The 24,986-nt window shown below is 40.9% G+C and overlaps 3 protein-coding genes across 3 annotated transcripts; 1 reads left to right on the plus strand and 2 right to left on the minus strand.

Moving 5' to 3' along the window:
• Positions 1-92: 92 nt before the first annotated feature.
• On the plus strand, positions 93-6,427 carry LOC5515986 (3-oxoacyl-[acyl-carrier-protein] reductase FabG). Its single transcript, XM_001636093.3, has 9 exons — positions 93-195; positions 999-1,135; positions 2,141-2,319; positions 2,741-2,793; positions 3,972-4,012; positions 4,230-4,299; positions 4,579-4,615; positions 5,353-5,416; positions 5,723-6,427. The coding sequence occupies exons 1-9, from the start codon at positions 141-143 to the stop codon at positions 5,882-5,884; spliced, it is 798 nt and encodes a 265-aa protein (XP_001636143.2). The 5' UTR covers positions 93-140; the 3' UTR covers positions 5,885-6,427.
• A 100-nt stretch (positions 6,428-6,527) lies between these two features.
• LOC5515985 (putative alpha-L-fucosidase 1) lies at positions 6,528-11,996 on the minus strand. The gene is made up of 5 exons (XM_001636034.3): positions 11,686-11,996; positions 10,812-10,971; positions 9,575-10,011; positions 8,644-8,770; positions 6,528-7,539 (listed from the first exon to the last, which is right to left on the minus strand). Exons 1-5 carry the CDS (start codon positions 11,858-11,860, stop codon positions 6,885-6,887), a joined length of 1,554 nt encoding a protein of 517 aa, XP_001636084.3. The 5' UTR covers positions 11,861-11,996; the 3' UTR covers positions 6,528-6,884.
• Positions 11,997-13,743: 1,747 nt separating this feature from the next.
• LOC5515971 (neuronal pentraxin-1) lies at positions 13,744-20,828 on the minus strand. The gene is made up of 4 exons (XM_001636033.3): positions 20,416-20,828; positions 19,571-19,700; positions 18,247-18,475; positions 13,744-15,554 (listed from the first exon to the last, which is right to left on the minus strand). The coding sequence occupies exons 1-4, from the start codon at positions 20,671-20,673 to the stop codon at positions 15,176-15,178; spliced, it is 996 nt and encodes a 331-aa protein (XP_001636083.2). The 5' UTR covers positions 20,674-20,828; the 3' UTR covers positions 13,744-15,175.
• Positions 20,829-24,986: the final 4,158 nt, after the last annotated feature.

Below are 24,986 nucleotides of genomic sequence, written 5' to 3' on the forward strand. Positions count from 1 at the left end.
AAAAAAAATAGAATAATGTTTGTTTTCGCCTGCTCTGCCTTGTTTGAAAATTGTTTTATAAGAAAGTGTCACTGTTTGACAAGTCTTTTTACTCGCCCATTGAGTCGTTGGGTACCCTGTGTTTTCCAAAACAAGGTGTCATGGCCGCTTCAGGAGTGTTGGGTTCTTTTACTGGTAAAGTGGCGCTTATTACCGGTAAGTCACTTCACAGTAAAAACAACAAGTTCTATTACTACACATCCTATTATTATTACTGTACATCCTACTATTACATCCACCATGAGAAAAAAAAAACATTTCCTCATACAACCTCTAATATTGTGTACACGCTCGGCCATACGCCGGTGTAAGAACCAGTGCATAACTGTCAACTCTCCCGCATTAGGCGGAAGTTTCAAGGTTTTGGACCCCTTCTCCCGCTCTCCCGCGTTTAGCACCAAATCTCCCGCTTTTTAGCGATTTTTATCGCTTCCGAAAAATTATTCAATAGAAAATCGTCATTTTGCCTATTTTCTATTAAAATATTTGAAACAAAAATTCCCTTGCGTAGCGCAATTTATTTAAGACCCTCGTGAGATCTATAAGTGGATTCGTTTGCTTTCTATACGGCAAACAACTGCAAGGTTGAACCCACCCCTCCCCCAAAAAAATAATATCCCTACTCCCAAAATATTCTCAAGCCTTGAGATTTTCGGAGGTTGACAGGTATGCCAGTGTATTGTGCATTAGTTGCACAATAGTAAAAAAACGAATCATGATGACAACAGAGCAATCCCAAGGTGTCCCCTGGGAATGCTTCTTACATTGGGGTGCTTGGTCTTATCACAAATTTATCTTCTTTCTCTCTCTCAACAGAGGGGGGGGGGGGGTAAAGCCTGTTGCAAATAAGCCCCATGCAAATAAAAGAAACAACGGACGCTTGTTCTCTTGGCAAAATTTCTGAACAGCCAAGAGTAACTGATCAAAATTATTAATTTGGTTATTGGTGTTAATAACAGGGGGTAGCTCTGGTATTGGTGCAGCGACCGCCCTTCTTCTCTCAAAGCTTGGGTGTAGCGTGGCATGCGGTGGTCGCAGTGGAGAGAAGTTGGCCAAAGTGACACAGGAATGCCAACAGCAAGGCAAGGGCAGTGAGGTACTTAACTAGGTATAATGCACATGGCAATTCACATGGTTTGTTAGGTTCAAAGATCAGGATAGAAATTGTATTTACATAAGTGTGGCAAGGATATGCCTTGTATGTATATATTTATCAACCTGCTGTGCCTTTAGGTAGGTCTTGTACAGAAGTGTGCAGGCATAGAAACATGAAACATTATTGACTATGTTATTGGAAGGAATGGCTTTCTTAGGAATGTTTTGGTATGGTGCACTTGTAAAAAAATCTGTTTTCCTGTCTTTATGGTTAGATCTTCCTATGATTACACTCACTAAAATTAAACATAAAAAAGGCTGAGGAAGGGGGGGGGGAGTGGGTGTGCAGTCATATGTATCAAATGGAAAAAGCATGTTATTTGAAGATCCCTTTTAATAAGGAATGACCCAATTTTTGGCCGCCAAGGGGGGTGCATGTGTACCCTGTGCACCCCCCTGTGTACCCCCTATGTACACACCTGTGCTCCCCCTGTGTACCTCCTATGTACAGACCTGTGCACCCCCCTGTGTACCCCCTATGTACACACCTGTGCACCCCCCTGTGTACCCCCTATGTACAGACCTGTTTACCCTCCTGTGTACCCCCTGTGTACACACCTGTGCACCCCCTGTGTACACACCTGTGTACCCCCCTGTGCATTCCTTTGCACCCCCATGTGCACCCCCCTGTGTACCCCCTGTGTACACACCTGTGCACCCCCCTGTGCATCCCTTTGCACCCCCATGTGCACCCCTCTGTGCACCCCCCTGTGTACCCCCTGTGTACACACCTGTGTACGCACCTGTGCACCCCCCTGTGCACCCCCTGTGTACACACCTGTGCACCCCCCTGTGCACCCCCTGTGTACACACCTGTGCACCCCCATGTGCACCTCTCTTTGCACCCCCCTGTGTACACACCTGTGTAAAGCACAGTGTATTGTGAATAAAACTCATTCACTCCCTACCCATTACCTTATAAGATATTAATATCAGGTATATTCAGGTGCTTGCTGTTGAGGGGGATTTATCTCATGAGAAAGATGTAAAAGACCTTCTGGAGAAGACCCTAGAAAAGTTTGGGAAGCTAGACATATTGGTGAACTGTGCTGGAATACTCCCCACAGGAACCATAGAGAACACATCCCTACAAACTTTTGATGAAGTCATGAATGTCAATGTGAGGTGAGGAATTAGGTGTAGGGGACTCTCCATATAAGTAGATGCAGTACTATCAGAATTGGCACTGCTATCTTTATCTGACTATAATTTGCATCAACCATATGCCAAACATGCTATATCTTAGCGGTAAGAACTGCTATAAGAAGGTAAGAACCACACCCAAATTGCTATCCCCTTGGGTCAAAACTGATTTTGCTATCAATCACTCCTGTCTGTTGTAATGGGAGACCCCTCTCTCCCCATCCCCCCCCCTTGGTGAAAACTTCCCTACAATTATGCCTTCTATAAAATATGATAACGCCCAAGTTCAACTGGTAGGCTGGGTTTAACAAGGCAGGTATGCAATAGAGTTGTATTTTACCTCACCTCCCCATCTCTCCTGTAACACCGCCCTGTCACTTTTCTTGCTTCTGTCATACTGTAGAGCCGTGTTTTACCTCACATCTCTGGCAGTTCCCCATCTCATCAAGACTGAAGGTATTTTAAAAAGATTTACTAAAATTAATGATTAGTTCTGGGATCTTATGCAAGAAGAGTGGAAAACAATTTGAAAGCAGATGAGAGCGTCAATTTAAGTTACATCAAAATTATAGAAAATTGGGAAAGTGGATTAGAAGGAGATGGGAATGAGAAAAAAAAGCATTGTTATTTTTAATGAAAAATAGTGGTAATTTCCCACAAAATAAGTCTCAAAAAGGTCCTTTTTTCAGAACCCTCAACAGGCACATTCCCAGGGTTGGGAGAGGGGGGAGCGCAGTCATAGGTATCATATGGAAAAGTCATAGTATTTGAAGATTCCTAAATTAGAAATGACTCCTTTTTAGGGTGTGCGTGCAAGGATGGTGGAAGGGAAGGGGCAGGGGGGCCGCCAGGCCCCCCACTTTTCTGAGGGGATTTATATATGAACGTTTTTTTAAACCAATGGGTTTCAAGCGGTACATAAGCAACTGACAACAAATTTGTTGAACAGTTTAAAATCCTGTGCATTAAAACCTAGGTTATTCCCCGAGTTTTTATAAATAGCGCATATAAATTTAAATACCAACAACCACCCCTCCCCCCTGAAACCACTACCCACCCCTCCCCCAACTTTCCCCGCCCACTTATGGGACCACTACGCCATACCCACCATCCTGAAAATGCTCAAAAATGAAAGTTTTTGTACAAGGAAAAACAACATCAGTACTGAAAATTCCTCTATACACCCAAAATTTCAACTTCTACATGGTTTTTTTTTTTCTGGAATGACAAATTAATTGCTTAAATAAGCAATTAATTTTTTCCCTCCTCTAGGAGGGAAAATGTGAATACGGTAAGTGCCATCCACAAATAAGTCCCAACTACCTGCCACTGCGTTTTATTTTTAAAAGCCTGTTTTGTCATGGTTCTAGGAGGCTTTTCATTACTTTCTTATTGCTAAAAGGTACTTTCTCAATAAATAAAACGGGCTTTACAATATGAGCCTCCCTTGCAAAAGTTCCCCAAAAAGGGCACTTGGGGCATGAAAAAATTAGATAAAGCTCCCTTGGTGCTAATTGCAGTATGTAATTAATATGTACCTTATGAGCACATCAAATCACAATGCTTTGACCATGACTTTCACTTTAATTTAATAATTTATTTGTATTTAATTTTATTTGTATTTGCATCATCAGGTTGCATTGTGAATGTCTCAAGTGTGAATGGACTTCGCTCAGTGAGTACATTGGATAGCACATTGGTGTCACATAAAATTTGATTTTCATTGCATGATCTTTTGCTGCAGCTATAGTTGCAACCTTGTAGCATAACTTACTCCTTAGAAATACTTTATGGTTATATGTTAAAGAAAAGTTACTATTAACTTTTAAAATATAACTGGAACTGCAAAATGACTAATACAACTTTCTCTTATGTGAATGTTTTTTTCCCAGTTCCCTGGGGTTTTAGGATACAACATGTCCAAAGCCGCCTTGGATCAATTTACCAGATGTGTTGCCTTAGGTACAGACAATTGTAAGAGAATGCAAACATGAAATCTGTGCAATGATTCTAATTAGTCGCATTATTTATTCCTTATTTGGTTAGATAGGTGTAATGTTAGCACTCTACATTACACGATGTTTGAAAAATCCGTAAACTACTAACCTAAATCGGGTTGACAAGATATGAGACAAGATCTTTAATTATTTTAAAAGATATTCCCGTTACAGAACATACTGCTAAAACGCAACTATTTACACTTGGGAGAGACACATATCTGACTGGTTGTTTTCCCCCCAGAACTTGCTCCAAAGAAAGTGCGATGCAACTCTGTCAAGTAAGTCCTGTAGTCTAATTGATTTACTATTGAAAAACCGATTTTGTGGTTGCAGGCTATTTTGAGAGACAATACAAGAGAGATTTTCCATGCAACCTTCCTATCTCTCAAAGGAAAGCACTCTCAATTATTAAAGAGTTTTTAAGAGACTACATCATCAGATCATTTTAAAGCTCCCGTGAGCCAAACCTAAGGCTTGAAAATCTATTTTTAACTTAATTTTTCAAACCCATGACCAAGATAATCATAAAAAAGATGTGGAGTTCTTTATAGTAGATTCTGTTTCTCCTTCAAATGGTGGGTTGTAAGCGACTAAGGGCCGATTTTATCCAGAATTGCAGCCATTGGCTGGAGCAGTCTAGCGAAAGCTTACAAAACAAAGTGCGTTACCGTGGCCACCTTGAATACTTTAGGTAGTAAGCCAATAGGGTTGCGAGAAATGTACTATGTGATTGACATGGGCGGCACTAGCCAATCAGCTAGACAGAGAAATCTTCGGTATAAACGCCGGCTTTTTCGCTACTCACTATTTATGGCTCAATAGATAGTGAGTACGGGAGCCAATCAAATTGCGAGATTTGTGATAGTATGTATGTGAGTGGATTTATATTAATACAGAGAATAGATTCATTGTCTTAGCTTTATCTGATTCCTATTGACCGTCTCTATTCAAGCCCCTGATATTTACGTCAGCGTAGGTGCATTATCTGATTCCATATTGATCGTCCTTCTCATAGCCCTGGAGTGATAGTAACTGGTCTTCAAAGGCGAGGAGGTCTGGATGAGGAAGCTTACCAAAAAGTATGTTGGATCTCAGATGCTTGACCTAGTATACAATACCCTGGTATCTACATTTACAATGACATTCCGTGCCCTAAGGATAAAACCAATCACTTGTACTATCGGGAACATGTTACATTATACTTTTTATACCTCTACGTCGCTGCTTCCCTCTCTGTTTCCGTTTTCCTCGCTTGTAAAAATCTGCTGAACGTTTTCCAAAATTATTCGGAAAGTCGTTATGTGGTTGTTTTACCGCTTGTTGCTTTGTGGAAGATTTCCCTTATGATCATGAACCTAACATATGACAATACCTTTTTCCTCTAGTTTCTCGAACATTCCAAGACTACGCATGCGCTCGGGAGACCTGGCGAAGCAGAAGAAGTTGCGCGCGCAATTGCATTCCTGGCATCCGCGGAGACCGCTGGATTTATCACGGGTGCGACTCTACCTGTGGACGGAGGACGCCACGCGATGTGCCCACGATAGGTCAGCGGCTGTGCTTTGTGACGTAGATGGGTAGAAAATAGTGATAATAATAATATTCAACATTCAGACATGTTTAGGGTATGGTTTATAGGTAGCACTGGTGTCGGACAGAGGCAGTAGAACACTAATGGAGAGAGACCTGTGATTTTCCTGTGAAAAAAAAACTGTGAATTGAAACAACCTGTGTAAAACCTGTGGTTTAAATTTCACAGGTTTCTCAGAAAGATCTGATCTCAGCCAAAAACCTGTGAAAAACCTGTGGTATTCCTATGAAAATCTTGTAATTTTTCACATGAAAATCACAGGGAAAATCACAGGTCTCTCTCCAGTAGTGGAAGTAAAGATAAAGTTAAATGACGGACCACGGGTGGTTCCGTGGGTCCAATAGAACCATCCTTTTAATAACACAATGACTGTGCTCGGAGGAAGACAATTGAGGGCTTGGAGGATTATTGTATTGTATTTTTTCAAGCTCAACCACCCTTTGAAAAATCCTGGATCCGCCACAGAATTACTTCTTGAATAAAAACATATTTGCTATTATTTTGATATCCACGTTCAGATGACAATAGCAGAATGTTATGCTAGCGTGTGGATTATGCTCAAAGTGCGGGGCTCACAAATAGCAAAATGTGGACACAAATAAGTTTGTGGTGCATTTAATTACCATTGGTACAAATGACAATGAAAAAAGATGCGAAACATCGCCACACTCCATTACACACGAGGTTCCGCTAAAAAAGGGAATGTTCCTCCAACATTTTAGGTGGACGAGTCTAGGGATGATATTTATTTTGGTTTAGAATATGAAATTTGAATTTAGCAAAAGCAATTGTCCTGACATGTTGACTCATTGACGGCTGATTGATAACTGATTGTTTTTTAACCCGGGGTGGGAGGAGCTTTCCCTTTTAAAGAGGAACCTCGTGTTTACTTATTATCCCTGAACCTTAGTGAGACCTGGTTCCTCAGGCATGCGCGTCATCACTGCTCGTGTCTCTCACATGTCATTACTGCCCGCGTGTTTTTCATCGCTCGTCACGTGATTAGCATCACTTTCAACGTGACTGTCGTTATTGTCCATGTGCTTGTCTCCAGTGTCCACGTTTTTGCCACTGCTGTTCACGTGTTTACCATTGCTGTCCACGTGATTGTCACGGCTGTCCAGGTAACCACGCTTTACGGCCTCGCTCCAGTCATACACGGCTACCTGACGTAACTGCAATGATCCGCCAATCACAAGTTTCGTAAGAACCAACTCGATCCCGTGCACTTCCTTCCCAGCAACTTCCGCCGGAAATGGGTGAATCCTTTTATGGCCAATAGTGCTCCCGAGCTCTCCGATTGGCCCGTCAGCGGTAATAAAGTATAGCCGATATTCCTCAACTCGTTGCCCGTATGCCACGATGTCTTCCATCAACACTACTGAACCGTTGGCAGCCTTTATGCTGATCTCCCAGGTCTTGGCCACCAAAATGGAAAGTTTTGGTCCTTTCTCGATAAACACTGGGTGTTTATATAGCAGCTTTACCCCCTCGCCAAATCCTTGGTACGCCTTGAGGTCCGGGTCTGGAATGAGACCCCGTGGGTCCGGGTTCATATCCAAGATGAGGGTGCAACCCCGTCCTACACTTGTCAGGTACTGTTGGAGCAGTCTTAGGGAAGATGTCGCAAATTAGCTCACGCTTTGTTTAGGGAGATCCAGGGGTATAAGACCCCCCCTCTCTCTCCTTATTTGTCAAATACAGGCACTTCGTCAAAATTAGGAGGTACACAGTATACTGTATATCTGATTTTTTCGCATAAGGAGCTGACCATTTTACTTCTGTTGGAGGTGGATGATTTGGGGAAAAAAAGCATCGTTGGGTCTAAAGAATAATGCAATAGAAAAAAAAAACTACTCAACAAAAAAGCCCCACCCCTTATCAAAGGTTAAATAATCTACCCCTTCCAACTCTAACTATGCACCTATAATATCAAAGGAGATGGGAAAAGCGAAGTGGAACGCGCCTCTTATTTCTAGCCAGCCTATTAGGGGGACATGGGGCCAGCGAAGTGGAACGCCCCGATTTCTAGCCAACCTATATAGGAGGACATGGGACCAACGAAGTGGAACGCGCCTCTTATTTCTAGCCAGCCTATTAGGGGGACATGGGGCCAACGAAGTGGGACGCGCCTCTTATTTCTAGCCAGCCTATTAGGGGGATACGGGGCCAGCGAAGTGAAACGCCCTGATTTCTAGCCAACCTATTAGGGGGACATGGGGCCAGCGAAGTGGAACGCGCCTCTTATTTCTAGCCAGCCTATTAGAGGGGCATGGGGCCAGCGAAGTGGAACGCCCCGATTTCTAGCCAACCTATATAGGAGGACATGGGACCAAAGAAGTGGAACGCGCCTCTTATTTCTAGCCAGCCTATTAAGGGGACATGGGACCAACAAAGTGGAACGCGCCTCTTATTTGTAGCCAACCTATTAAGGGGAGAATAGGGACTGGCAAAGTGGAACGCCCCGATTTCTAGCCAACCTTTATAGAAGGACATGGGGCCAACGAATTGGAACGCGCCTCTTATTTCTAGCCAACCTATATAGGAGGACATGAAACCAACGAAGTGGGAAGCGCCTCTTATTTCTAGCCAACCTATTAAGGGGAGAATAGGGACTGGCAAAGTGGAACGCCCCGATTTCTAGCCAAACTATTTAGCAGAGTGGGAACCCCTCGTGAAATAACAAGCTCGATAGGGAAGAACTCTATAGCAAACCTTTGTGGCGTCTTCACTGTGTTCTCGGTATTATTCCACCAGAACCAGTAGTGTTCACGTACCACCGTGTCACAACTACTTGGGCAGAACTGTTCGCCCGTAGGTGTACCCATATCCTTTTCCGCACCTGTGAAATAAGATCAATGCAGAATCCCATTAGGGACCAACAATTTGATATCCTGGACCAACAATTGTTTTCCTGGCCAATTATCTTTCTTGAATATTTAACACTTTTTGTCACTTTGTCTTAAAACCAAGGTGTGCTCTTAGATTCTTCTTTTTATTATTCATGTTTTTATCCATTTATTTTATTTTAGATTTTGTTTTGCAATAATTATTTTGGAGAAATTCAAACCGACCCATTGATCGTTTTCTAAGGCATAGTCTAGACGCCGTTCTCTTCATGTACCGTTCAAAATGCAAATTCATCTTCATTTGTTTGCATATACATTTAGAACGGTACATTAAAAGAAACGGAACCACTTTAACTAATCAGCTTATGAGGGGTGACTTTAGCGCGGGTAGCGCAATTATCAACTTCGTGCTGTCTTTGTACTTACGCATTTAAACCCACCCACCCCTCCCCTCGGTCCATCAGTCCCCCATATCATATCAGTATCCTAGCTCGCTCGGTTATTTCCTTATTAGGCAATACATACCTTGTTTGGGATTCCGCTTCAATCATTTTTTTTTTTTTTTTTTGCTTTTTTATCGCTCTAGAACTTTGTAAGTCAAGAATTTCCACGTAAACTTGCAGGATTATGCTAGCAGCCATCTTGGAAATGGAGCCAAGTCCCTAACGACAGCCATTTATTGATATGGCCCTATAACCTTATAACCTATAAACCACGATAAGTCACGATATGACAAAAGTAGGCGGAACCAGAAAAAAGCGCCTTCATATGCCTTAGATTTCATTTAATCAACCTACCGTGCGTGTTGGTTCCACACTTCCCTTCTTTTACTGCGTACCAGTTGGGCAGCGGCGCCACAGCCTGCTCGTTACCAACCCAACGCAACCCATTGTACCGCGCGAAGGTTGGGCACTCGTCGCATACCGTATTTGGTGCTAGCTTGTCGAATAGACTTCCAACGTCAGGGCTCACACCCTTCACGATTCCCGCATCCATCCATAAATAAAACGGGTCTTTATATTTGCTTTCGGGGCCGAATATTTCTTGGAATTGGGCGAGGGATGCATTGAAGAATGCGCTTTTCTCGGAATCGTTTCTGACTCGGTAGTTGTTCACGTCCATGAACCAGTTGTTGTGTACGCTTAGATAGAAGCCGTGCTCTATGTTATGTTTTTTGCAAGATTGGATAAGATCCCACGCAAGGTCGCCATTTCCTCCACGCCATTTGGTGTTCCTGAAATAAAAAACACAGTAACATAAAGCATTCGGCGATATTTCCGACCAAGAGGTTCTTGCCCGAAGACCCGAAAGCGCAACGGATAAATTCCGACGAGATAGCGAGCGGCGGCGAAAGCATGAGGGATAACTTGTCTCTGTCACTCAAATCCTGAGAAAACCTTCTCCCCCAAGGGGGAAGAGTTCTATCTAAAGCATTCCATATCAGTCAGTCTTGTGTTAAAAACTTTCGTTTTTCTAGCTCGCTCGGTAATTCCCTTATTAGGCATTGCATACCATATTTGGGAGTCCGCTCCAATCATTTTTTCGTTTTTTTATAGCTCTAGAGCTTTGTAAGTCAAGAATTTCCACGTAAACTTGCAGGAATTCTTGTTTACTACCATATCAAGAAAATTTAGCCAAAAATTGTCGTTTTTCCCAGACGCGGTCACTTTCATATAAGGAAACTAATATATTCCTTATTTGGAAAACCTGCACGATTCTTGTCATTTTTAGGGCTGCCGTACCGCAGGTGCTTCGCAAACTTTGTGAATTGTATTCAGAAGAGAAAAACAGTGACTGTGACCATCTTTAGTCAACGGAGAAAGCCTCTGAAAAGAAACTAAAATTCCTCGGTACCAGACCCCTAAAACGACAACGTTTTCTTCATATGGATTTTGCCGGCAGCCATCTTAGAAATGGGGCCTAGTCTCTAACGTTTTAGAATATCCCAGGTCTCCCGCGAGCTCGCCCCATGCTCTTTTAGACCATTTATTTAGAAAAACGACAGCCATTGATTGATATGTGTCAAGGGCATACCTGACTGTGTATTTGTACGACTCACTCGGCCAAAGAAGAAACCCGCTGAAATGACTCAAGGTCAAGGTCACCCATTTGGCGCCAAAGCTAACAGCCGCACCCACCCATTGGTCGACGGATAGCTCACTCGGGTTGAAGGTATCCGGAGGCGCAACGTCCCCTAGGATCAAAGTAAAATATTCCCCGTATTGTTAACAGGAATAACACAAGCCTGGCCTATGATTTACAACCATAATGGGATAATACCAACTAGTCCCAGGCCTTTTGATCGGGTTCCCTGTGGTGTGTAATAGATGTGACGTCACATCGGAATATTTATTAACCCTTAGGGACGAACCATTAGAAAAGTGAAAGGTGGGGGGTAAGGAATAAAAAAATATATTCATACACGATGAAAAGTCTGGAAAAAAGGCATGCAGCCAAAACAGACTGAAAAAAATGCATACAACGATGAAAAAACTTCATGCACGTCTTGGAGACAACAACAAGAGGATATGGGCAGCAGACCCAAAATGTCAGAAAAGAATCGTGCATGGGGGAAAGCAAAGAAAGAATACATGTACACTATCGAAAAAAAAATCCTGTATACAATCCCCACGAAAACAATTCCGGCACCAACAGAAACCTACAACCCCCCTCCTCCCCCTAATCAAATTTCTTATGGTCAAATATTCCTAAGGTCCATCCTATACTATTGATAAAGGGATTTTACTTGTAATTATATTGGATTAATTCCAGCATACGCTCAGATTACATCATATGCTCTATTGCTCCACTCCATGGCAAATTCCATCGAATACCTCTTTATTAAAATTAGACGACAGAGGTTACACGTTTTTATTTTGTTCAATTGAACTCTAGTATATGGCATTACCTTGGCTCATTGACTTGTTGAACGTCTGCATGTTGAAGTGAATTACCGCTCCGACTTCATGATCCAGCCACTTGGCCTGGCCAGCGCTAGGCTTCGCAAGGTCGAATGCCGACGAAGAGAGAACACAGATAACGCTAACACAGAGCACCGGTACAGACCACGGCAAACTCGACATCACGCTAGTAGCTGAGCAAGATTCAAGGGAAGGAGTTCTGCTGTGTCTAGAAGGATGCTCTGTCTGTGCTTGTTTCGTTTGGTCCTGTGATCATCGAAGTCGATTGTTATGTTCTCTTAAATCGGCACGTGCTGTGACTTAGGGCAGAAGGTCACGCTGTCGTAAGTGGGCTCGCAAGGAATGATGGGAATGTCCGTACTTGCGACGATCAAGTAATACACCTTTTGCTGTTCATCCGCAAAGGGATATTCAATTAAGCGACAAAGCATTGTCTTCAGAGCGAACGCTCATACAACAACACTATGGAGTTTCAAGAGCGCAATGGAAATTTCAATAGGAATTCTAGAATCGAATTGTATATTTATTAGTATGTTTTGTTGGTTTGTGCAATCAACAAACAAAAACACGCATTCGATAAAGAGTTTTGGACATTTATTTAAACAATACATGTAAGTCATGTAAGTTTTCATAAAATTCTAAGAATTTCGTAATGTAGAGTTTCATTTTTTTTCGCCTACAAAAGCAGTTTGTATAACTTCTTACATAAACAAAGCTTTTGATAGTAATATAGATTTAGGCATTAACTAAAAGCGGAACTCCAAACGATCAAATCTTTGCTTGTTTTCGCTTAATAATTTAAGAAATATTATTAATATATTTCTGTTTTCGACGACGTCAACGATTTCACAGATCACGCGACCAACTTGTTATACCCCCTTCCCCCCATATCTACATGACACAAAACAAGTTTAGTTGTCATACGATGTTTCGGCGTAGTTTTAATTTATTGACGTAATCGATGACGTCACGTTACCATCTCATTGCACCCCACTTGAAACATACATCACGCCTACCGAGTTTGTTATCACACGATTTCTCTAAGGAAAAATATATATATTTAGTTTGATAACGTCAGCATATTTTTCCTTCTAGTGACGTCATTGATGAAGTCACAATCACGTGACCATATTGGTGCACGCCCATGACACCTTCATGGCACACACCAAGATTGGTTGTAATATGATGTTTTGTTCATGGAATATGGATATTTTTGTTCTTAATAAAATCGGAATAGTTTTATTATTAGTGACGTCCTCGATGACGTCACAAATCACGCGACCATATTTTTGCACCCCCTTGACACAAACATAACACCTGCCAAGTTTGGTTGTGAAATATGATGTTTCTTTCAAGGGATTTGAATGTTTTTGCTTTTAATTACGTTTTTTTTTGCTTTAAGTGACGTCAACGATGACGTCACAAAACGCGTGACCATATTGTTGCATCCCCTTGACACCTACATGACACCTACCGAGTTTGGTTACCATACGCTGTTTCCTTCGTGGAATATAAATCTTTTTTATTTTGATGACGTCAGCATATTTGAGCTTCTAGTGACGTCATTGATGACGTCACAATCACGTGACAATATTGAGCACCCTCTTGACACCAACATGACACGTTGGATATGAATGTTTTTGCTTTTAAGGCCGCATTGTCACCAGTTTACTTCCGGAGGTCCGACGGAAACCTCAACCGTTAAAAGACAAAAGAATCTGTTAAAATCCGAGATATTTTAATAATATTTTAATAATAGTTTAAAAACAGGCCATCCGCTCTAAATTAGCAATCACATCCTCAAAGAGACTTCCAATAAACACACTGCTTTTGATATTTTTAAATATTTTTCGCGTTTTCCGTTAAAAATCATCGGATATAGCTACGTAATCGACCGGAAGTAAACTGGTGACAATGCGGCTTTAATCACGTTTTTTTAGTGACGTCATCAATGACGTCCTACCGCTCACCGCTCTGTATTATCAAACCTTCTGGTGTAACCTTCACTGTAATTCTAATAAATCCTGTATACAAAACACATGATAAATTTTCTTTTTTTAAATGTTTACTGACAGAGGATGGGAATTTGTACTTTTCCTTAATGGGGGTTCTCCACCCCTTGCTTCGGCCCCGTAAAAGTGTAGTATACAGTATTGCTCAAAGAAGCTTCCAAGAACCGAGAAATACTTTTATTGGACGTAAAAGAACACGTCATTTAAAAACTCTACCTTCCTAAATACGAACCTAGTTAGCCTAATTCTACACTACTCTACATACCACTTTATAATACTATATAATATAAGATAACCACTTATATATAATAACATGTTTAGCCTAACTTGAAAGAAAAACTGTTAAGGGATTGTTTTATGTGATAAGGGATTGGAGTCTTACCGCACCCCACTCTTCTTTTCACCCAAGTGGCATAAGCTAGTAATAGGGGTGTTCGCTTTGCTAATTTTCTATCTTTTAAGTACTCTTAAGTTGTAATGAACTTTGGTTAGATTAGTTAATAAGATAGTTTTAACGGCTTTCGCATAGTTACAATATAAGCAACGACATTCGAATTTGTGTTTACCGAAATTTGATACTTTAGCGTCACCAAGCGCATATATAAGTCGACTCGCGTCCTTTTTGGCCAGTTCCTACCTGGTATATTCAAGGCAAGCATTTCTAGTGGTACAATCTTTGGTTTAATTTAGAGGCAAGCGGGAACGATATGTAAGTACCCATTTTATTGTTCATTAGGCTTAATGTCCGTTGGTGGGTCATATATGTTTTCACGTGCGAGATTATCGTCTACAATGTACAATCTACGAGTTTACTACAAATTTACGTCTGGAAATTTAACAGCTAAAAAGATCTATTTTACAGGAACTCCCACTCTAGGTTAGAGAGCATTAGGCTCTAACAATTTGGCCTTTATGCCTTGACTCAATGTAACTTGTTTAGGATAATTATTTAAATTTATGTTCTACTTTATTCCATGATTAGAGTTCAAATATTATTGAAAGGTCTACCAGGGCCACAAAGACACATTGATGCATGTATGTTTTCTCCCACGCGCTTTTGAGGTAAAAATCCTAATCTTAGATTCACTTAATTATATTTCAGTTTACGATCGTTTTACAATAAAATCACCATAATCATCGAGTTGGTTTTCCGTGGTTTTCCGTATTTTCGACCCGTAAAATTCGCCGCTCAATTTTCCCGACTTTGGCTGGCCCAGTTGCATATGAAGTTTGCAACACCTTGCCTGGCCGCTCGCGCTGGTCATAGCTACATAAGTGCTTACCACTGAAAATCAACTGAGCACCCCCGGATCGTATGGTCAGAGATGGGGATGTTCCTCTTTGCTAGATTTCTATCCAAATTAAAATGCCAGTTCCAGTTTACATAGCCCTTACACTGAGTACAAGGTAACGCCCCCATCTCCCCTTTTCCTTCACCTGTGAATTAATCTATTTCAGTGGCAATTTAGCCACACTTAGCTGGGCAGTCTACATTAAACCCTTCTTCCTTGTTCCACGGGTACAGATCACCCCACTTTACAGTATCACCTTCCAATGAATTACACTCGCTGGCAATCTGCGCTATCTCCTGTGCACTCAGCACTCGACTCCAGATATTCCCCCCTGTGAGACTTCCCAGAAAGACTTGATTGGGGTCAAAACCTCCTCCATAAGTATCCTGGTCTTGTCCAAGAACGACAATGGCGTCAGTGATGGAAAATTCAGCCGCCAAGGCTTTACCACTCTGCTGTGTGTCCCCGTCAATGTAGATCGCCCATGTCCCAGCATCCCAGGTCAGGGCAATATGCTTCCAATTACCTTCTATTGACGTGATTGGAACACTCCTACAACACAAAGTATCCGTTAATCTGTTGGCTTTCCCTTTGGGTTTATGTATGTTGGCTGGGAAGGGCTAGGGAGAGTGGATATCGGGTAGTGTGACCCATCAGGAAACACGCACCACATGCTTTCACGCACGCACGAACCCTAGCACGCGCTACACATACACATAACCTTGCACGCACTGCGCACCCAAGCACTCGCCCACGAAACACTAAACTATCACGCATGACGCCCCTTTGCAAGTGTGCACCAACGGACTAAATCAATCACAAACGCGCGGAAACACGCTCACATCCACATGCATGTATGTACTACGCAATCCACGCGTCATTCAAATATCAACTCAACATTCAAATACGCGCTTAACCCTATTCAAACTGGGCTTTTTTGAGCTGTCTGTAACTTCGTATTTCATGAACCGCTTAGACTATGACCATCAACATTACAAATAATGAGCACCAGCATGCAAAGAATCGTAACGCCCTATTTTGGGTGTGGTCTAATCAATTAAGATTCACAATGACGTAATAATAACGATGTCTAGCTATTCTATCAAATATTGCCTAAATTATCAGATTTTGTGTTGGAATCATTTTGCATCATTCAGATATGTCAAAATCAACCTTTTAACGGCTTTACAATGCAAAAAGGCCATAAAAACGTTTTATAGTTGAGTTTTTTGTAAGCATTTCCGCAATCTTAGGTCCACCATCTTGGATAGGCCTTTCCAGATCGTGCTCGGCACTATTTTAGCGCAATTTGGGTGAGAATAGGCTAAGACTATAAGACTGGGGATTTCGACATTTTAATGGGTAGGCTGTGCTTTGGTAACCACAAATATTGGGTAGCCTGTGGAGTTCATTACAATAATATAATGCCTTATATAGAAGATCTGTTTGCCATGTTTTCCTGTTTTACATCTATTGTAATTATTTCTCGTTAGGTTATTGTTATAATTAAGGTCTGTTATCAGGTTTGACACTATTGGCATTGGTGATGTTAGAAAATGAACATTGTTTTTAGTAGTATTCACATAACAAAGGTAAACAAACACACAAAAAAGAACAAAGTCATTTATAATACAGTTAGTTGTCATACACTAAAGTGTGATTTACTCGTTCACGGACAACAATATAAGATACTCTAATGCATGTATTTAATAAAAGCAATATTCTTTCTTTTATTGAAATTAAAACACAACTTATTTCTAAATTATTTTAAAAATATACGGTAATTTTCTTTTTGCCAATGAGCACTATTTGAGCACTTTTTTGATTTTGGAGCACTTTTTAAGCTTTTTTTGGGTGTTTTTGGGAGCACTATCTGGAAACGCCATCTTGGATTCTTATGATTTTTTGCAAAAGAAAAAAAATCTGTTACAGAAAATTGTTACAGAAAAAAGTATTTGCATGCATGTATTACTGCTCATCAACTCATAGTAATGATGAATGCATAATATTAGCTTTTAAAGTGTCATCTAGTGACATTTTTAACAAAAGCTTTGAGATTTACCCACCCCTCCCTCCAAATATCCGAGGTAAAAAAATTCTAGCGTTGTTGTGAAACTTGTCACGTAAACAAACTTATAAAGTCAACAGACGGATTTCTATCTGAGAAACAGGACCAAAATATGAAAAATTCACTACTTTTTAGTTTTTGATAAACCTATGTGTGAAAAAACGGTTGCCATGGTAACATGGAGCGTTTCATCGACATGTCAATGGTATCAAAACGTCCGCAGATGGACTTTAGGAAAAGTCACCAAGTTTTAACCTCTTAGCTGCTATGGTTCGGGAGCATGTAAAAAACATTAAGCCAAAACTTGTCGTTTTTCCCAGACGCGGTCACCATGTAAGAAAACTAAAATATTCCTTATTTGGAAAACCTGCATGATTCTTGTCATTTTTAAGTCTTTCGTACCGCAGGTGCTTCGCAAACTTTATGAATTGAAAATAGAAACAGTGACTGTGACCATCTTTAGTCAATGGAGAAAGCCTCTGAAAAGAAACTAAAAATGCTCGGTACCAGACCCCTAAAACGACAACGTTTTCTTCATATGTTATAGAAATTTTCCCGGAGGGGGGCTTAAAGAGCCCCCCCCCCCTCCCCCCCCCCCCAGTCTGAATAGGGTTAACACGCGCTTACGCGCAACCATGCGCACAAGCACGTATACACCCAAGGCTTCACGTCCCATGCCAACATTGCTCGTATAACGCACTTCCTTGACCACGCGTACAAGTCCGCATACACCACCACACGTGTGTGCTATCCAGAGCACCCAAGGAAACGAGCGGGCACAGAAATCTCTGCGCAGGAGGGTAACGCACCCAAGCACTAAGTTCCAAAGACCTAGGCAGTCAATGAATAACTGGCCTTCGCGTTCTATGAAACAAACCAAATCGCTTGCATGCACGGGTCATTACGCATACAGAGCATTGAATTGGAAGTAAATAACAAAGTTTGTGGTGGTTTAAAGTTTTTTTTGGGATGATTGTTTTAAAGGTAAAAGAAGTGTTAAATGGTCAATCTATTTAGGGGATATTATAGCTCACTTTGCGCACACAAATAATGAGTCAGATTCAAATCTACACTTTTAAATAGTTATATTTTACACATCCTGATTTATCCTTTGATACTATATAATTAACATGCGATATTAACATGGGGTTTTGATTCCAGGACATACAAACTTACCGTAGTTGATTATTGATGTAAACAGCTATTGCTTGTAACGATGGTAAGATATACAGCCAGACTGCATTTGTTTGACTTTCCGTAGCGATACTGACGATGGACTGGTATGTATTAGTAACGGGAGCTTTTACCCAGACAGAGATGGTGAGTGAGCTGCCCAATGAAACATTCGCGAGATGGCGTAGAGCTAAAGTGTGGGCTTGAAGAGGAAAAGTAACTACAAAATCACCTAGACGAGAAATGGAAAGGCATTATTTATCAATTAATTCTGTTAAATGTAGGAATGTGGCTATATGATATAATGTATAACCATTTCCATATTAGTACCAGAGGCTCCGGGCTTCGCGGCGAGAATGATTTTAGAGAAGCGAAATAGCTCTTTCGCTTCGCTCAAAGTGGTTTCGCCTCGGAGCTTGGAGCCTCTGGTACCCAGGGTATTTCCATATCCATTTTGAAGGAAAATAAGGGCTTTATTAAAACTATCCTCTTGCACGAACTAAGCTATATGGAACTCACTTCCAACTAGACTGTTACAGCCAATTCAAATTGTCCTTAAAGATATATACTTATTTTGAAGGCACTACAACAATTGATCATTTTTTAACTATTATCATAGTATTAGTATAACATAGAGTTTAGTGCAAATTTTTATGGCGGTATGATACTAAAAAAAACTACAAGTTTGAAGTAACACTCAGCGTAACACTCACTAGTTCCTGTGTTTTTAATATTATTGCATGAAATTTGACAGGAATAATTATTGATAGTGTAGTAGTGTAATGAACCTCAAAAACCTTGAATTTTTTTACAATGCTTAGTATTATGAAAGCTTTTTACCAAAGAATGCTGGTTAAAATTATAAGCTTTTTGCTTGTTTACTTGATAATTTTCCATTTATGTCAACTATATAGCAATTTTAGGTTCATTACATAGTTTGAGGTATTAGCAATGAATATCCTTAGTTTGGTTTGTGTTCCAATTATAGTTTCAGAGCTAGAGCTGTTACCGTAAGAGCATTAAAATCATGGGTGTGGCTTGGTTACCATAGCAACAGTAACTGCCAAAATTGGTATCGAATGATTAGTCTCAATGAGGTTAATGATATGTGAAATAATAAAACTGCTAAGTCTTTTGCTTAAAATTTTTGTTGTCTTGGGTATCATACCTCCTTAAGTACAAAAGACTAGGATAATGCTATATATTTACTTATTATCATTATTATTTTAGTAATAATATAAAATTATCATTATTATGGCCAAATGATCTATATTTTAGTAAATAAATCATCCTGGATTGAGCGTTCAAAATGGAAATACGCTAATACCTTTCTCACATGACTCTCCTTTGAAGCACCTGTGGCAAAAACATCGGTAGCTCTTGTAGCTAAGGTTACTGCCGTATCCCGACTGACACTTTGATGTCTTGTTAGGACAGCTGTTGTCAATGCACTGGTCCTACGAAAAGTTGTGCCCTTATTATTGGCCAATCAGGTAGCCTCAGGTAGAATTAAAGACCCCGGAGGGAGGGGAATGGGGGGTAGGGGGCTCCCATAAAAACAGACGGGGGTTATCGGTTATAGATGGGTGTGATCGGCAGAAATTCTTATCTCAAAAAGATAGCGAATTGGGTGTAATCGAAGGAATTGCTACACTGAGCACTAATGACAAACACATTTTTCCTGTAATTTTGTTTGCGCTAGATGGAAGAAAAGTTGTATCAACTTATTTTTTACTTGAGTATCATTTCTGATTTCGCAAACATGGCTTTCATATAACACACCATTGATTTTGTGCATTCTTATGATTCATAATGAATCATGTCAAATTGTAATATTGCTGAATTATACTATTTTAAAAAATTCAAATAAATCAAAACTCAAAGTCGATTTAAAATGGCGCGCTATATCAAAACTTGTGACTTTCAATTCAATTTCAATTCAATTCAATTTTTTATTTCTTTTCAATATTACATTAGTTGTTAATTAACCCACAAATAGCGTAGCTAATCGAGGTGGGTTGAATTTTAAATATATTGGAATAATTGTTTATTATTTTATATTGAAAGAAAAAAAAAAGAAAAAGTACTAAGTAATATATTTTGTCTACAACTCTTACAGTCTGCTTTTAACCATTAATGTATAAAATCTGTATAAACAATCTCACTACTCACCTCTATCGGTCTATAACTCCACCCAGCTTCATTTGTAAGCACGTGACCTGAAGACTGCTCCGTGGAATCGCTCAGCTGACACATACTTTCCTTCTTGTGATAATTCACAGACGCACAATTCGGCTCCATAAAGCAAAGTGCGTCGCAATCGAGCTCGTTTTTCGCAGTCTTATTTGCGATGATATAACCCTTGAGGACCTTATGCTCGGTCCTTGGCCGCCATTTCGTAACCCGGCATTCCTCTCCTGCAAAACACATTATTCAATTTTATTCTAAGGCTACCCTCGAAGACCCATTACATATGAAGAAAACCTTGTCGTTTTGGGGGTCTAGTACCGAGGAATTTTTGTCTCTTTTCAGAGACGTTCTCCTTTGACTAAAGATGGTCACAGTCACTGTTTTTCTCTTCTGGTTACAAGTCATAAAATTTACGAAGCACCTGCGACAATCTTACATTACAAGAATCAGGCAGTTTTTTCAAATAAGGAATATATTATTGTCCTTATATGGAAGTGACCGCGTTTGGCAAAAACGACAATTTCTGGCTAAATTTTCTTGATATGCACTTGAGCTATGTAATTTAGTTTTTAAACTAAATAAAGGGTTTGGTTAAAATTAGAAAGCTAAAGCTGGCTAGCTTCTTAATTGGAAATGTTTAAGGAACCTCCCTTTGGAACATTTTGTAGAGAATGATCGATCTTGAATAGGTCTACAAGTTGCCGAAAGTTATTAATAAAATAAAATGCCAGTACAACTCATTGGTGAAATGTTGACGCGCAAATAGTGGCCAGGCCTAACTGGGAATATCCTAACAGTTGCAAATCCTAAGGCAGGACACATTTCGCGCTAAGGATAGGAATAAAGGCCATAATACAAATTGTTTTCGTTTATTCTATCCCTTGATAAAGTATCCTAGCTCCCGCGTTTACACACAAGACCTAATCTCTTAAAGTAGTCATAACATAGAAATGGTAATTATTCTCTTCCATAAATCCCAAATTTAATTATATCCTTTCAAAGTACAGAGGCCGCTTATTGCCTTCATTGATATAAACTTCAATTTAAATTATTGATTTTATGTTTATCTCTTAAGGTCACAGAAAAAATTTGAAACGTTTTTAGAAAATGCGTTATAATAACGAGCTATATCTAGAATTCTTCAACGCCTCTACATACTATTACTTTCTTTTTTATATCATTTACTAGTTACTACGCAAAACAAGAATTTCCAACTTTTATAGAAGCACCTAATCTACGAAGCAATCGTTCTGTCCTCTGTCACGCAACAAGAATTGCGTGACAGAGGCCAGAAAGACTACTTTTGAGGCTGGGAAGACCAGGGTTAATATAAAATAAGATACCAACGTATTTGATGTAGAAAATCTAAACCGCGGTGATCCTAGATAACAAAATTTCTTTGATACTGCCTTTGCATCGATTCTAGCTGATTTTACTCGGTAAATAGCTATTTTTATTATTTCAATTCTTTTTATGAAGTACCCCCCCCCCCCCTGACCGTTTTTAGTATCTGTTTAGTATCTGAGGGATTAGTATCTAGGATCACCGCGGTTTATCTAATAAAGAGTTTGTTGAAAAGGTAATTAAAATTCGGTGCTTTTTTAATTAGGTACCCAAAGTGTCCGCATCAAATTCTTATAGCTTGGTTTCAATATCTATCCTGAGATAAAAAGTATCTATATAATTTTAAATGTGATTTCAGGAAAAAATATACAAATAGTATGATCCAAATCTTCTTTTTAGATGTGTTTAATTATGGTGTTTGTTGTATATGAGCTACTAGTCGATTATAGGGGACTAAAAGTACTACAAGAAATCTAAATATTGTATCAGCATCCTTGTTTGGCTCACGATCAGAATCGAAGTGCACTGAAGATTCTAGCCAAGCGCACCGAGACTTTTAGTCAAGCGCATAGTTGGAATTGTCTTTACAGTGTTTAACAAACGGTCTAATAAATCAGGAAATACAAAATTGACAAACGATGTGTACACGTACCTTTGGAGCCAAAAACGACGACAAAGGCTACACCCCAAAACAGGAGAGAAAAAATCCACGCTTGTATCCTTATGGGATCATTGGAAACCGTCATTTTGTGAAATATTTTCTAATATTTTTTAAGTGAAGCACCCGGAGATGAGATAAGTCTTCGGAGATTTCTCATGAAGACACTATAAAGACACTCAGCTATCAAAATAGTATGGTTGGGCTAGGCTTAGCAGTGGCGGTTTTAGGCATTGGGAAGTGTGGAGCCCTTAAGAGTTTTAAACCTCTCTCTTGGGTACCTAGGGAACGTTTCATGAGGAAATAATGCCATATAGAGTGCCCTAGTGCATGCCCTCACTCTTATTGGTATAATGAACGTTTTTGAGTTGAAGTGTTAGGAAAGGCATAGAGACATTATTTCTTGTTGTAGATGGATGATCCCGAAACAGCCCGCAAGTCTATGAAGCACATATATTCCACGGATTGCCAATTTATACGGGTTGCTTTGAGCGCTGTTTTAAGATGATTGTACCACTGGGGTTAGGTACGTTAAATGCTGAGGTGATGGTACCACTGGGGTTAGGTACGTTGTGCTGATCTAAGTTGATGGTACCACTGGGGTTAGGTACGCTGTGCTGATGTAAGGTAATGGTACCGCTGGGGTTAGGTACGTTGTGCTGATGTAAGGTGATGGTACCGCTGGGGTTAGGTACGTTGTGCTGATCTAAGGTGATGGTACCACTGGGGTTAGGTACGTTGTGCTGATGTAAGGTTATGGTACCGCTCGGGTTAGGTACCTTGTGGCGATCTAAGGTAATAGTACCGCTGGGTTAGGTACGTTGTGCTGATCTAAGGTGATGGTACCACTGGGGTTAGGTACGTTGTGCTGATGTAAGGTGATGGTACCGCTGGGGTTAGGTACGTTGTGCTGATCTAAGGTAATAGTACCACTGGGGTTAGGTACGTTGTGCTGATGTAAGGTTATGGTACCGCTCGGGTTAGGTACCTTGTGGCGATCTAAGGTAATAGTACCGCTGGGTTAGGTACGTTGTGCTGATCTAAGGTGATGGTACCACTGGGGTTAGGTACGTTGTGCTGATGTAAGGTGATGGTACCGCTGGGGTTAGGTACGTTGTGCTGATCTAAGGTGATGGTACCACTGGGGTTAGGTACGTTGTGCTGATGTAAGGTGATGCTACCACTGGGGTTAGGTACGTTGTGCTGATCTAAGGTGATGTTACCACTGGGGTTAGGTACGTTGAGTGCTGATGTGATTGTACCGCTGGGGTTAGGTACGTTGTGCTGATCTAAGGTGATGGTACCGCTGGGGTGAGGTACGTTGTGCTGATCTAAGGTGACGGTACCACTGGGTAAGGTACTTTGAGTGCTGATCTAAGGTGATGTTACCACTGGGGTTAGGTACGTTGAGTGCTGATGTGATTGTACCGCTGGGGTTAGTTACGTTGTGCTGATCTAAGGTGATGGTACCGCTGGGGTTAGGTACGTTGAGTGCTGATCCAAGGTGATGGTACCGCTGGGGTGAGGTACGTTGTGCTGATCTAAGGTGATGGTACCGCTGGAGTTAGGTACGTTGTGCTGATCTAAGGTGATGGTACCGCTAAAGTTAGGTACGTTGAGTGCTGATCTAAGGTGATGGTACCGCTGGGGTTAGGTACGTTGAGTGCTGATGTGATGGTACCACTGGGGTTAGGTACGTTGAGTGCCGAGGTGATGGCACTGCTGGGGTTAGGTACGTTGATTGCTGATCCAAGGTGATGGTACCGCTGGGGTTAGGAACGTTGAGTGCTGATCTAAGTGATGCTACCACTGGGGTTAGGTACGTTGAGTGCTGATCTAAGGTGAGGGTACCGCTGGGGTTAGGTACGTTGGATACAGTAATGTGCTCCTATCTGATTTAGATGGTACCACTGGGGCTATAGGTACGTTATGAGGAAGATCACTTCCGTGGCTGACGAGGTTTACATTTTACTACAAGAGTCATTTACTGGATAGCAATGAGTCGGGGTGACCTTCGAAAAAAAAACATACAGTCGACTTTATAAAGACTAATTCCACAACAAGTATCGTGTTTATTTGATGATTTTGAATGGCACGTCGTCTAGATATCGGTATCCACGGTTTTTATCAATCGGCAGTTTATGAAACCCTCTTTCCAGTTAACTAGGTCACCATAACCCGGAGGGCAGGCAACCCATCAGTGGGCCAAATTTGACTTCATCGTGAGTTCCCCAGGGGAGGGTAAAGTTCATGGCGGAGTACGAGGTCTCGTTCAGGAGGGTCACCGAGCCAGGAACAGGAGTGAGCGCATTTGAGCCTTGCACAAAGTTGGCAAAGTCAGTTAAGTGGTAGCTGTACGCTAGGGTCCAGCCTCCACCGTCTATGTGTGTCTATGTCACAATACACGCGCATGGCATTTGACGGGATTACGCTGATCCAAGTTTCCTAAGGCAGCCTCAGGTTTAATCTTTTTCACTTGAAAACACGATCTCATGGCTTTTTCCCCACGAACTGGCGAGTCATCCATACTCACCAGTAGTTGCCTCAAGTG

Source organism: Nematostella vectensis, chromosome 14 (assembly GCF_932526225.1).
Source record: "Nematostella vectensis chromosome 14, jaNemVect1.1, whole genome shotgun sequence".
Taxonomy (NCBI): domain Eukaryota; kingdom Metazoa; phylum Cnidaria; class Anthozoa; order Actiniaria; family Edwardsiidae; genus Nematostella; species Nematostella vectensis.